At 41.4% G+C, this 12435-nt stretch overlaps 1 protein-coding gene across 1 annotated transcript in view; it reads left to right on the top strand.

The window, feature by feature from the left end:
• The window catches only part of TECPR2 (tectonin beta-propeller repeat containing 2), a 114230-nt gene that overhangs the window by 79493 nt on the left and 22302 nt on the right, over positions 1–12435 (top strand). The window contains exon 17 of the mRNA XM_008580871.1: positions 5309–5457. Within this exon, the coding sequence (XP_008579093.1) occupies positions 5309–5457 (149 nt within the window). The remainder of the gene's footprint in view (positions 1–5308; positions 5458–12435) is intronic.

Raw genomic sequence — 12435 nt, 5'->3', positions numbered from 1 at the left:
GTACCTACCTCAGGAGCAGAGATTTGATATTCGAGTGCTGGGCTTAGGTCTACTGATAAATCTAGTGGAGTACAGTGCTCGGAATCGGCACTGTCTTGTCAACATGGAAACGTCGTGTTCTTTTGATTCTTCCTTCTGTAGTGGAGGAGGAGATGCTAGTTTGAGGATAGCCAGACAAGTTCATGCTGTTCAGGCTTTAGTGCAGCTATTCCTTGAGCGAGAGCGAGCAGCCCAGTTGGCAGAAAGTAAAACAGATGAGTTGATCAAAGATGCTCCCACCACTCAGCATGATAAGAGTGGAGAGTGGCAAGAAACAAGTGGAGAAATACAGTGGGTGTCAACTGAAAAGACCGTTGATTTTATGGGGCTTGTATTGTTTGACATACTGTTATTCTTTATTTAAACATTCTCAGCCCTTCAGCATGCTGGCAAACACATGGAGGATTGCATTGTGGCCTCCTACACGGCACTGCTTCTCGGATGTCTCTGCCAGGAAAGTCCAATCAATGTAACTACTGTGCGGGAATATCTGCCAGAAGGAGACTTTTCAATAATGACAGAGATGCTCAAAAAATTCCTGAGCTTTATGAATCTTACTTGTGCTGTTGGAACAACAGGCCAGAAATCTATCTCTAGAGTGATTGAATATTTGGAACATTGCTAGCTGCTTTACCTTTGCTTCAGGTGCTCGGTAATGCTGGAGCTCTCCTTAAACAAAGAAAAGTAATGAAAGAAGTCCTTGAAGATATACCAAGAACATTCATCAGTATCATTCGTGTTTGGATTTTTAAGACCACCCGATTTCTTCGTCATGCATTCTGCATTTGCTAAATGACAGTTACTACATCAATCTGCAACTATCAAAAATGAGGGAAAAGGTTCAGGCTGTTAACCATTCCATGCAGTATTTAAGTACATTTACTTTGGCAGAGTTTATACCCTCCCCTTGTTTACTTGCTTTATTCTGGGCAAGTTTTAAGGGGAAAATTTGTGCTGCTGTTAGTGCAACTGCTGTGTATGTTTGAGCCACTGTTGTCATGCCAGCCAGGTGCAAAGGCAGCTTAGCTACTGAGGTATCGAATGTTCTGAGGACATTCTAGACAACAGCTTAGTTCCTTTTTCAGGCTCATTCGCTTTTGCTTTTTTGTTGAATGATTCCAATCGTAAATAAAGCTTTTAATAATTTTGTGAAAAAAAAAAAAAAAGAAATTTCAGTTTCAGGGATGACTTTAGTGAAGTATCAAGTGACAAACATGATTTTTACCTTTAATTTTTTTCTTTAAGATGTAACATCCTTCTTTTTTCTGCCCTATATAAATTACCAAGTCAATTGCTGCTTTAATATTAAATCAAGAGAATTCTTAAATTAAATGGCTGGTTACTGAACTCAGTTGTAGAGACTGAATATGGAATTTTGCAGTGATTTATTATAGTCCTAGTTTTTGGAAGAAAATTTGCATCATTTAGCAGATATTTAAGATGCTCATAAAATTTCCTTTTTCAGTAGACATAAATATGCATTATGTCAGGCATTGGAATGTTTAGTGAACTAATGCAATTTGTAATTTAATTTGTCTGGTCACGGCATTTAATGAAGAAGTATTCAGTGTCAGTTCATGCCTTTAGGTAACAAATAAGATTATATTATGCAACAATTTATGCAGAAAAGTGTTTTATAAATAATAAAAAACCAGATAAATGCTTTTTATTCTAAAATAAATGTTTAAAAAGTGATCTGAAAGGGAAAATATGTTTTGTTGAATAATTAAAAACTTTTTTTTTTTGTCTTTTGTCTTTTTTCCGTGTCCGGCAACGGATCGCAACCCTCAGTGTTGCCCCCGTACCGGACCGGGGACCGGCAACAGGATCGCAAGCCTCGGTGTTGCTCCCGCGCCTCGCTCAGCCAGTGAGCAGGAGCCGGTCTGTATGTGGGATCCGAACCCTCGGACGGGAGCGCCGCCGCGCTTCCCAAGCGGCGCACTATCCAGTGCGCCACCGGGCCGGCCCTAAAAACTTTTTTTAGTGGGAGAAAAAACAACAAAACAGGGAAAGGTAAGAAAATTTCAGTGCGTCCGTGTCAGTCATGCTGGGTTATGCTTTCAGAATAAGCTCCAGACATCAGCGGCTTCACACGATGAGGTTCCCTGCTCCCCCCAGGTTGACCTTCCACCTTCATCGTGGTCTTGGTGATCCTGCAGGTGATCCTCCAGGTGGTTGCTCGCTGGTCCCACCTGCTTTGCTCCGCAGCTCCACCACCTTGGCCCCTGCAGCAAAAGAATAGCTGAAGAGGCCCTGCGCCAGCTCTTTTATGCTTCAGATCACAAGTGACACAGATAGATCACTTATGCTCACAGCCCATTGCCAGAACTAGTCACAGGGCCCACCTAACTTGAAGGAATGAGGAAGCCATGGGGTGTTTGGGGAGGGCAGTAGTCCCTGCCACCGTGTCCTGCTGTCTTCTCTGTGGAACAGACTCGTAAACCTTACATATTCAGGCAGCCTGGTTGAGACCCTCTGTGAGGTGGTTAAAAAAAAAAAAAACTTCAGTTGGGATAAGTTGGTTTATACACTGAAGTATGTATTCTAGCAGCCTTTTATATTTGTTCGAAAAGAATGTTCACCTTGTAATATGAACACCATGTTCTATTGGCAGTGTTATTTACTGCTAACTCTGAGATGCTAGCCCAGGGTGTTTTTGTCAACATGTGACTCTGTTAGCACAATCAGCTGCTGACTGTAGTTCCTCTTAGGGCAGATTGAAGACTCTAGTGTAAAATTGGTTTTTAATTAGCATTCATTTCTCAGCTATTTCTAGAGTATACTGAAGGTACTTTTGACCAGTACAAATCTTTTCATACGTAATATCTGTCTGAACTCCCTGGTAAGACATTCTATATGAGACCAAGGAAGGAAAAAATGCAGTGAATTTCAGTGTAAGAGAAATCATCATCTTTAGGAAATGCATAAAGGAATAATAGTAACTTGTTGTGTAGTGGTGGATTAATAGTTTTAAGTTGGGGCCGGCCCAGTGTGCCACTTGGGAGCGCAGTGGCGCTCCCGCTGAGGGTTCGGATCCCACATACAGACCGGCTGCTCACTGGCTGAGCGAGGTGTGGGTGCAACACCGAGGGTTGCGATCCTGTTGCCGGTCCCGGTCCAGTACGGGCGCGACACTGAGGGTTGCGATCCGTTGCCGGTCATGAAAAAAAGACAAAAAGGAAAAAAAAAATAGTTTTAAGTTGACGTGACACTGAGGGTTGCGATCCATTGCCGGTCATGAAAAAAAGACAAAAAGGAAAAAAAAAATAGTTTTAAGTTGACGTCGTAACTGAAGGCACATGATGAGATTCCCCACGTATATCTTGATGACAACTGTGCAAAAGCAGCACCCTCCTAATTTTGCACATGGGCCCCACATCCAGCCGGGGGTGGGGGGCGTCTTACCACATACCCCCTCCTCAGGCAACACCACCTTTTTTCCTATGCTTTGCAGTCAAAATGGCCCATCAAAATAAAAAACTTCTCATCAAAAAACACTTAAAAAAATGAAAAAGCAAGCTAGATTGACAATGAAACTAGATTCACAGTACATGTATCTGACAAAACACTTGTATCCAGAATTTACGAAGAACCTCTCTAACTTAGTAATCAGAAGACAATTCAGTTTTTAAAATGGGCAAAAGACTTGAACAGGCACTTCACAAAAGAAGATTTACAAATGCCTTATAAGCACATGAAAAGATTCCCAACAACATTCGTTAGTAGGGAGCTGCAAATTACATCCATGACAAGATACGACTTCACACCTACCAGAATGGCTGACATGAAACAGGTGCCCAAACTAGACATTGGTGAGGGTATGGGCAGCCAGAGCTGGCACCACTGATGGTGCGCAAGCAGCCACTGGGGAAACTGGCAGTTTCTTGGAAGGTAAGACATATGTCTGCCCTACAGCCCAGCGTTTCCACCCCTAGGTATTTTTTCAAGACAAACAACACACACTCACAAAAAAGCTTTCTACAAGTATGATCATAGCAGCTTTTCTCTTAATAGCAAAAAAGTAGAAGTGGCCCACATGTCCATTAGCAGGTGAATGGATAAATTAATCGTGACATTTGCATGCAATGGAATACTCAGCAATGAAAAGGACTGACACCATGGATGAATCTCACGTACCGAAGGAAGGAAGCCATGCACAAGAGGTGCACACTTGTGGTTCTGTTCATGTGCACCTCTAGAACACATGGAACTAACCCTGTGGTGGTAGAAATCAGTACAGCAGCTGCCTTAGGGCAGAGGGCATTGACTGGAAGGGACTTGGGGGAACTTTCAAGGGTGATAAAAATGTTCTGTCTTGATAGAGTGTGCGTTGCTCGAGTATATTGATTTGTCAATATACTGATCGGACTTCCACACTGAAGATGTGTGCATTTTGCTGTATGTAAAGTCTCAGAGGTTAGAGGTAGCCGATGTAGAGGTTCCAGGCTGAGCTGGGTTCAAATGTTAGATCCACCCTATGCCTCCTGCTTAGCCACATTCTAGCTGTATGATCCTGGGCAGATCTCTTCAGGGCTGAGTCCCAATGGCTTCATGTGTGAACTAAGATAGTAATAACTGCATCATTGTTGTGAGGTTTGAATGAAGATATAAAAGACTTAGCTGAGAGCCTGTCCTACAGTAGCTGTTCACTAACTATTGGGTGTTGCTTTTTGCCAGATAGACTATTATCAAATGTAATTTCTTTTTTTTTTTTTAAGGCTCCTTCCATTTCCTTTCCTCTTACAATCAGTTTAATTAACAAAGAGAAATATAAAAATAAAAATGAAGGTTCTTTGGGCGACTTAGTTCATCTTAATTCTAATTAGGATCAAGATTACCTGTAAATATGAGTTCCCTCTCCCCAAATCCAAAACTTGCTGGCAACAGTCACATGTCTGGTGAAGCTAATGCTGGGACCCGCGTTGAAACTATTAATCCCTGTGCTTGGTGGTTCAGGGCACTGTGCTGGCAGCATCTTGACTGCTTTACCCATAGCCTGGAGGGCACGCCATGTGGGACCTGGTAGGTGGCAGGGTGGCCAGACGTCTCCGTGACTCTCCTGTAGTGCCATGTTCTCAAGCCCAGACAAGTTCACACACCCGATGGAGGGACTAGAACAGACCGGGTGACTCGGCATCAGAGTTCAACTGCAAGCACAGCCTCATCTCTTCCTTTGAGGTGTAAAATCAAAGTTCATAGATTAAATAGAAGGTTAGTCATTTTATAGAAGTAACTACAATTTGTGTACTTTTCCTTTATTTGTCTACAGGAGCTATAAAACTGACAAGCTTGGCATGTGGAAATCAGCACATCTGGGCCTGTGATTCCAGGGGTGGAGTTTACTTCCGTGTTGGAACCCAACCTCTAAATCCCAGTTTGATGCTTCCAGCCTGGATCATGATTGAGCCACCTGTCCAGGTAAGCAAAAGTTACCTGGTAGGAAGTTGCCCCTCCATGAGACAGAGGCTGATTGTAACAGCTGTTCTGGGGGAAGAGGACCACCACTGCCATCATAGGCCCCCAGCTAATGGGGAGAGAGGTGTGCCTGGGGTCAGTACACTTTCCTTCACTGGCATCTGAAGCTTAGAATTTGAGAGGTTTAGAGCTGAACAGATTATTAAAGATTATCTGAGCCAACACTTAAGTTGTTTCCCTTTGAAAATAAAACTATTTTGTTTCTGACTTTTTACAAAAAGAACATTATTTTTTTAAAAAAATCAAACAAAAGTATGAAGGAGAAAGTAAAAGCCACTTAAATCTTGTCATGGTGATATTCTATTATCAGGATTTTGTGAGTGTCTCTCTTGGTTTGTTGAGGAAATTGTATTTCCCGTCCACCTCCTTCCAGCTTACTCCTGCCATATTTCAGTTTATAGTGTATTATGACATGCTTTTTTTCTTGTTCTCTTGACTCAAATCACAAGCAGTAGTCTGATTTTAGTGCACTAATTACCCTTAAAGATCTAATAGACTTGGTTCTTATGCTAAGTATATTACTGTTAAAATTTATAATAAGGGAGCTGCAATTTAATGAGAGTTGTTAGCTGAGATTCCTGCTAGTCCCCATTTTGTGACTTTGTCGGAAAAGACATGAAGTTGCCATATGTGGTGGCAGCAATGGGACAGGAGTGGGTAGTCCTGGAACAGAGAATCCCTTTTATGCAGACAGGAAAGAAGTCAGGAGTCTGGTTAGATGCCTTTGTTCCTGACAGTCTATGCTTTGGGCATCATGAGCCCTAACAAACAAGGTGACAGAGGTCGAGGGACACAGTGCAGGGCTGGTCCTAAGGACACCAGTCCTGCCCATCAGACATGGGGCGTGTGATGGGAGACCCTGCAATTGAAATCAGGAGTCTGGCCCAGTGTCCTGCAGAGGACACTTGTTAGTGGTCATGGCCGCAGGGAGGCTCCATGCCCTCATCAGTGGATCTTCTTCCTTCACAGGATTATGGGGAAAATAATGTCTGTGACAACACTAGCGAATTATAAAGGACTGTGCAACCATGAGGTTACACATAATGAATTAGGACACGTGCTCTGTTTTCCCTCTGCACACAATGGTGTACTAACAGTGAGAGCAGTCCACCTGCAGAGAGGATATTTACCACTGACACTGTTTAGACCTGCTGGTACACAGTGATCATGAAAAGCAAGCTATTTGTAGCTAGTTTTGTTGTTATTCTTAAATTCTCTTGTGCCGGCACCTAGGTGGACTCTTTTGGTACGTCATTATCAACTCATTCCTTTTTTTTTTTTTTTTCCTTCTAGCAGCTTCGTATTATTTCTTGTAAGAGTTATAATTCACTTATCATAAAATCCATCCTTTTATAGTACACAACATAGTGGTTTTTAGTATATTCACAAAGACTTGTATACAAATATTCCACAGCGGCATTAAGCATTATTCATAGTAGCCAAAAAGTAGAAACAATCCAAATGTCCATCAGCTGATGAACAGATAAACAAACTGTGCTCTATGCATACAATGGAACTTTGTTCAGTCATAAAAAGAATAAAAAACTGATACATGCTACAGCACGGATGGACTCTGAAAACATAACACTAAGTGAAACGTGTCATACTAAAAAGGCACTTACAATGTAATTCCATTTATATGAAATGTCTAGAATAGGTTCATCCACAGAATTAGAAAGTAGACCAGTGGCTGCCGTGGGCTGAGGGGTTATGCAACAATTACCACTATCTAATTCCAGAATTTCATCACCCCAAAAAGGAACCCCTGACCCATTAGTAGTTCACTCACTTTTATTGCAGAACCCCCGCCCCCTCAGCCCATGGCAGCCACTGGTTACCTTCTATTTCTGTGGATGAGCCAATTCTAGACATTTCATATAAATGGAATTACATAGTAAGTGGCCTTTTTCGTCTGACACGTTTCACTTGGTGTTATGTTTTCAGAGTCCATCCGTGCTGTAGCATGTATCAGTTTTTTATTCTTTTTATGACTGAACAAAGTTCCATTGTATGCATAGAGCACAGTTTATCTGTTCATCAGCTGATGGACATTTGGATTGTTTCTACTTTTTGGCTACTATGAATAATGCTGCTATGGAACATTTGTGTACAAATTTTTGTGAGTACGTTTGTTTTCAGTTCTATTGTGTATACACCTTATAAGTGGAATTTCAGGGTCATATAGTGATTCTATGTTTAAGTTTTTAAGAACTGTCAAACTGTTTTCCACAGTGGCTGCACCATTTTACATTCCACTAGCAATATATGAAGGCTCCAATTTTTCCACACCCTCACTAAAAAAAAATTTTATTCAGTTTTTTGATTCTAGCCATCCTGGTAATTGTAAAGTTATATCTTCTTGTGGTTTGGATTCACATTGACTTAATGACTAATGATATTGAGCATCTTTTCATGTGTTTATTGTATTGATCCATTTGTATGTCTTCCTTCAAGAACTGTGTAATCAAGTCCTTTGCTCATTCAGTCAAGGATTTGGGTCCCCATACCAATCAGTCACCAAAAAAAAAATTTTTTTAATTAATTTTTTTGGCAGCTGGCCAGTAAGGGATTCAAACCCTTGACCTTGGTGCCTTGGATCATTTTTTGATTGGGTTATTTGTCTTTTTGTTATTGAGTTATGAGAGTTCTTTAACTATTCTGGATACTAGACCGTTATCAGATGTATGATTTGCAAATATTTTCTCCCATTCTGTGCATCGTCTTCACTTTCTTTATGATGTCCTTTGCACAAAAGTTTTTGATTTTGATGAAGTCCAGCTTATCTATTTTTTCTTTGGTTACCTGTGTTTTTGGTGTCATATCTAAGAACTGTTGCCTAAGCTAAGGTCATGAAGATTTACACATATGTTTTTTTCTAGGAATTTTGTAGCTTTAGCTCTTACATTTAGGTGTTTCATACATTTTGAGTTAAGATTTGTGTATGGGGCCGACCCCGAGTGCGGCGCTGGGAGCGCAGCGGCGCTCACGCCGCGGGTTCGGATCTTATATGGGGATGGCCAGTGCGCTCACTGGCTGAGCGCGGTGTGGATGACACCAAGCCAAGGGTTGCTGCGCTCACTGGCTGAGCGCGGTGCGGGGATGGCCAGTGCGCTCACTGGCTGAGCGCGGTGTGGATGACACCAAGCCAAGGGTTGCGATCCCCTTACCCGTCACAAAAAGGACAAAAAAAAAAAAAAAAAGATTTGTGTATGGTTTTAAGGTAGGTGTCCAAATTCATTCTTTTACATGTGGATATCCAATTGTACCAGCACCGTTTATTGAAAAGACTATTCTTTCACAATTAAACTGTCTTGACACCCTTGTAAAAATCAATTAATCATAAATATAAGGGCTTATTACTGGACTCTTAGTTCTATTACAGTGACCTATACATCTATCTTATACCACTCTGTCCTGATAACGTAGCTTTGTTATAAATTTTGAAATCAGCAAATATGAGTCATCCAACTTTTTCTTTTTCAAGGTTGTCTTAAAGGGCTGGCTGGTTAGCTCTGTTAGAGCATGGTGCTCATAACACTAAGATCCAGGGTTCCATCCCTGTACTGGCTACAAAAAAAAAGATTGTTTTGGCTACTTGGAGTCCCTCCTATATCCATGTGACCCTTAGGACAAGTTTGTGGATTCCTGCAAAAAATACCAACTGGGATTTTGATAGGAAATGTGTTGAATCTGTAGATTAATGTGGGAAGTGTTGCCATCTGTATTAGTCCATCTCTGTTGCTTATAACAAAATACCTGAAACTGGGTAATTTACAAAGAAATAAAATTTATTTCTTACAGTTTTGGAGGCTGGGGGGTCCAAAGTCCAGGGAACACATCTGGTGAGGGCTTTGGTGGTGGTGGCTCTACAGCAACACAGGGTATCACATGTCTAATGGCTTGAGCAAGAGAGAACTAACTGGCTCACTTGCTATCCTTATAAAGCCATCAGAACCACACCCATTACTCCGTGAATGGATCAATCTATTCACAAGGGTATAGTACTCACAACTTAATCACCTCTCAAAGGCCCCACCTTTCAGTTTTCATAATAGGATTTCCCACTGTCTTAACACTGTCACAGTGGGGATTAAATTTCTAATACATGAAACTTCAGGGGACACATTCTACCCATATCACCATCTTACCAGTATTAAATCTTCCAGTTCATGAACATGGGATGTCTTCCCATTTATTTAGATCTTCTTTAATTTCTTTCAACAATGTTTTATAGTTTTCAAAATACATATTTTATACTTCTTTTGTTAAATTTATTTCTGAGTCCTTTATTTTGATGCTATTGTAAATGGAATTGTGTTCTAATTTCATTTTCATATTGTCCATTGCTAGTGTTGATTTTTGTGTGTTGATCTTGGTCTGACAACCTTGCTAAACTTGTTTGTTAAGTAGCTTTTTTGTAGATTCCTTAGGATTTCCTTATAGACAAGATTGTGTCATCTTACATGATCTGCAAATATAATTTTACTTCTTCCTTTCCTATCTGGATGTCTTTTATTTTATTGTCTTGCCTAATTGCCCCGGCTAAAACTACAATGTTGAGTAGAAGTGGCGAGAGTGGGCATCCTTGTCCTGTTTCTGATCTTAAGGGAAAAGCATCCAGTCTTTTACCATTAAATATGATGTTAGCTGTGTGTTTTTTGTAGAAGCCATTTATTAAGTTGAAGAAGTTCCCTTCTATTCCTAGTTTGTTGAGTGTTTTCATCATGAAAGGATGTTGGGTTTTGTTAAGTGCTTTTTCTACATCTACTGAGATGGCCGTGTGATTTTTTTCCTATGTTAATATGGTATATTGTATTGATTGGGTTTTATTCATATGTTGAACCACATTTTCATTCCTGGGATGAATCCAACTTGGTCATGATGTGTAATCCTTTGTATGAGTTGCTAGATTTGGTTTGCTAGCATTTTATTGAGGATTTTTGTGTCCATATTCACAGAGGATATTAGTCTTTTTTCTTGTCATGTATTTGTCTGATTTAGAATGAGGGTAATGCTGGCCTCATGGAATGTGTTGGGAAGTGTTCCCCCCCTTCTGATTTTTGGAAGAGTTCGCAAAGAACTGGTGTTGATTATTTTTTAAGCATTTGTTAGAATTCATCAGCCATGAATTCATGTAGCCATGTAGGCCTGGGCTTTTCTCTGTGGGAAGTTTTTTGACTACTGATTATAGGTCTGTTCAGAATTTTCTATTTCTTCTTGGTTATATTTGAGTAGTTTATGTCTTCCTAGGAATTTATTGATTTCATTTGTTATCTAATTTATTGGCATCCAATTGGTCATAGTATTCTCTTATAATTATTTTTATTTATGTAATGTTAGTAGTAACTTACCCTCTTTCAAATCTCTGTTATTTCTTTCACACATCCTTGTACACGGTGCTTTGCTTGATAGTGATATTCCTTTGAGCTCCAAGCAATATTTGTCACAATTACCATGTACCTATAGAAATCCTAGATAAGATTGGACTGTAAAGTTTGTGGGGTCCTGCCTCAAAGCCAGCCTAGGTCAGTAACAGGCTGCTGGGTGGAAGAGCAAGGTTTTCAGGATGTATTGGGGCAAAGAATGCTGTTGCGTGAGTTAGAGCGTGTGCCTTGTCACATCCCTTTCCCAGCAAGCCGAGGCCAGGATGCAGGAGGGGGACAGGCAGTGAGCTGCCAGGCAGCGGGCTGGAGGCCCCCTCACCTCTGAGTGCATGCACCCCTGCAGCCATGTAGCCACACAGGCACCTTACAGTAGGGTTACACTGAGGGCTGCGTGAAACCACAAATTTCCTGTTCCTGTCTGCATCTAGATTCTAGAATTACCTCTAGGAAGCAAAGTTAAAATGAGGGGAAGAAAGCTTTCCTTGGAGTGCTGTATTGATTGTAGTGATCACCAGCTTTGCCCAGGAAAATGGCCAAAGTAGAACAAATCCATTTGAAAGGACCTCAAAGCTGTGCTCTGAATAAAGTAGTGATTGCTAAATGGGCTGTTAAACATTAACTATTTCAGGTAGTTCTGCTGAATAGAGCCACATTTTCTCATTCGTTTAGCCTTTGGTATTCTGTAGAAGAAATTCACTTTGCCATGGAATTTGTAGGTACAAAATGATTTTCATATTGGCTCCTGTGGGGAAAAAATCAGGCTTTGCATGTGCAGAGACCTTTATTTTATACTGCGCTTTTGTGAGCACTGCTCTATCCTAAACTCTGTTTTTACCCTGGGGAGTAGAAGAAGAGTCAGGGGTAGTTCTCCCTACTTTACAGGGAAACATGTTACTCAGAACAGCTGAGCGAGTGGTCTAGCATCACAACCCTAGAGTGTGAGTGAGCACAGACAGGGACCCAGGCCTGCTGACTTCCAGGCACTGCCCCTGCCAAGCTCCCCAGGGTCTGAGGAAGGCACACTTCTCCCTGGACCACTGAGACTGACTACTTAGTTCACTGAGATGAGAAGTGACAACAGGCTCTGTTACCAGACATGCATCTTGTGCTGGGCTGAGTACTTTACGCACGTCTTTTGCTCCAGTCCTCCCAACAACTCAAGAAGCGGCTATTCCTGTCCCCAATTGACAGATGAGAAAATTCCAGCTCAGAGGTTCAGAAAGTTGCCTCATAGCCAGCGGTGGAGCCAGGACGTAGGCCCAGGTATGTGACCCTGTGATAGAGTTTAGATGTGTTGTCCCCTCCAAAACTCATGTGGAAATCTGATCCCCAATGTGGCAGTGTTGGAAACTGATTGAGTCATGGGAGCGGATCCCTCATGAATGGATTAATGCTCTCCCTACGTGGGGGGAGTAGTGAGTGAGTTCTCTCTCTGTTAGTTCCCGCGAGAGCTTGTTGTTTAAATGACCCTGGCACCTCCTCTGTCTCCTGGCACCTCCTCTGTCTCTTGCTTCCTCTCACCATGTGATCTGTTTGT

This window comes from Galeopterus variegatus, unplaced genomic scaffold (genome assembly GCF_000696425.1).
Source record: "Galeopterus variegatus unplaced genomic scaffold, G_variegatus-3.0.2 Scaffold2183, whole genome shotgun sequence".
Classification (NCBI taxonomy): domain Eukaryota; kingdom Metazoa; phylum Chordata; class Mammalia; order Dermoptera; family Cynocephalidae; genus Galeopterus; species Galeopterus variegatus.
This window is presented reverse-complemented; position numbering and strand designations above follow the sequence as displayed.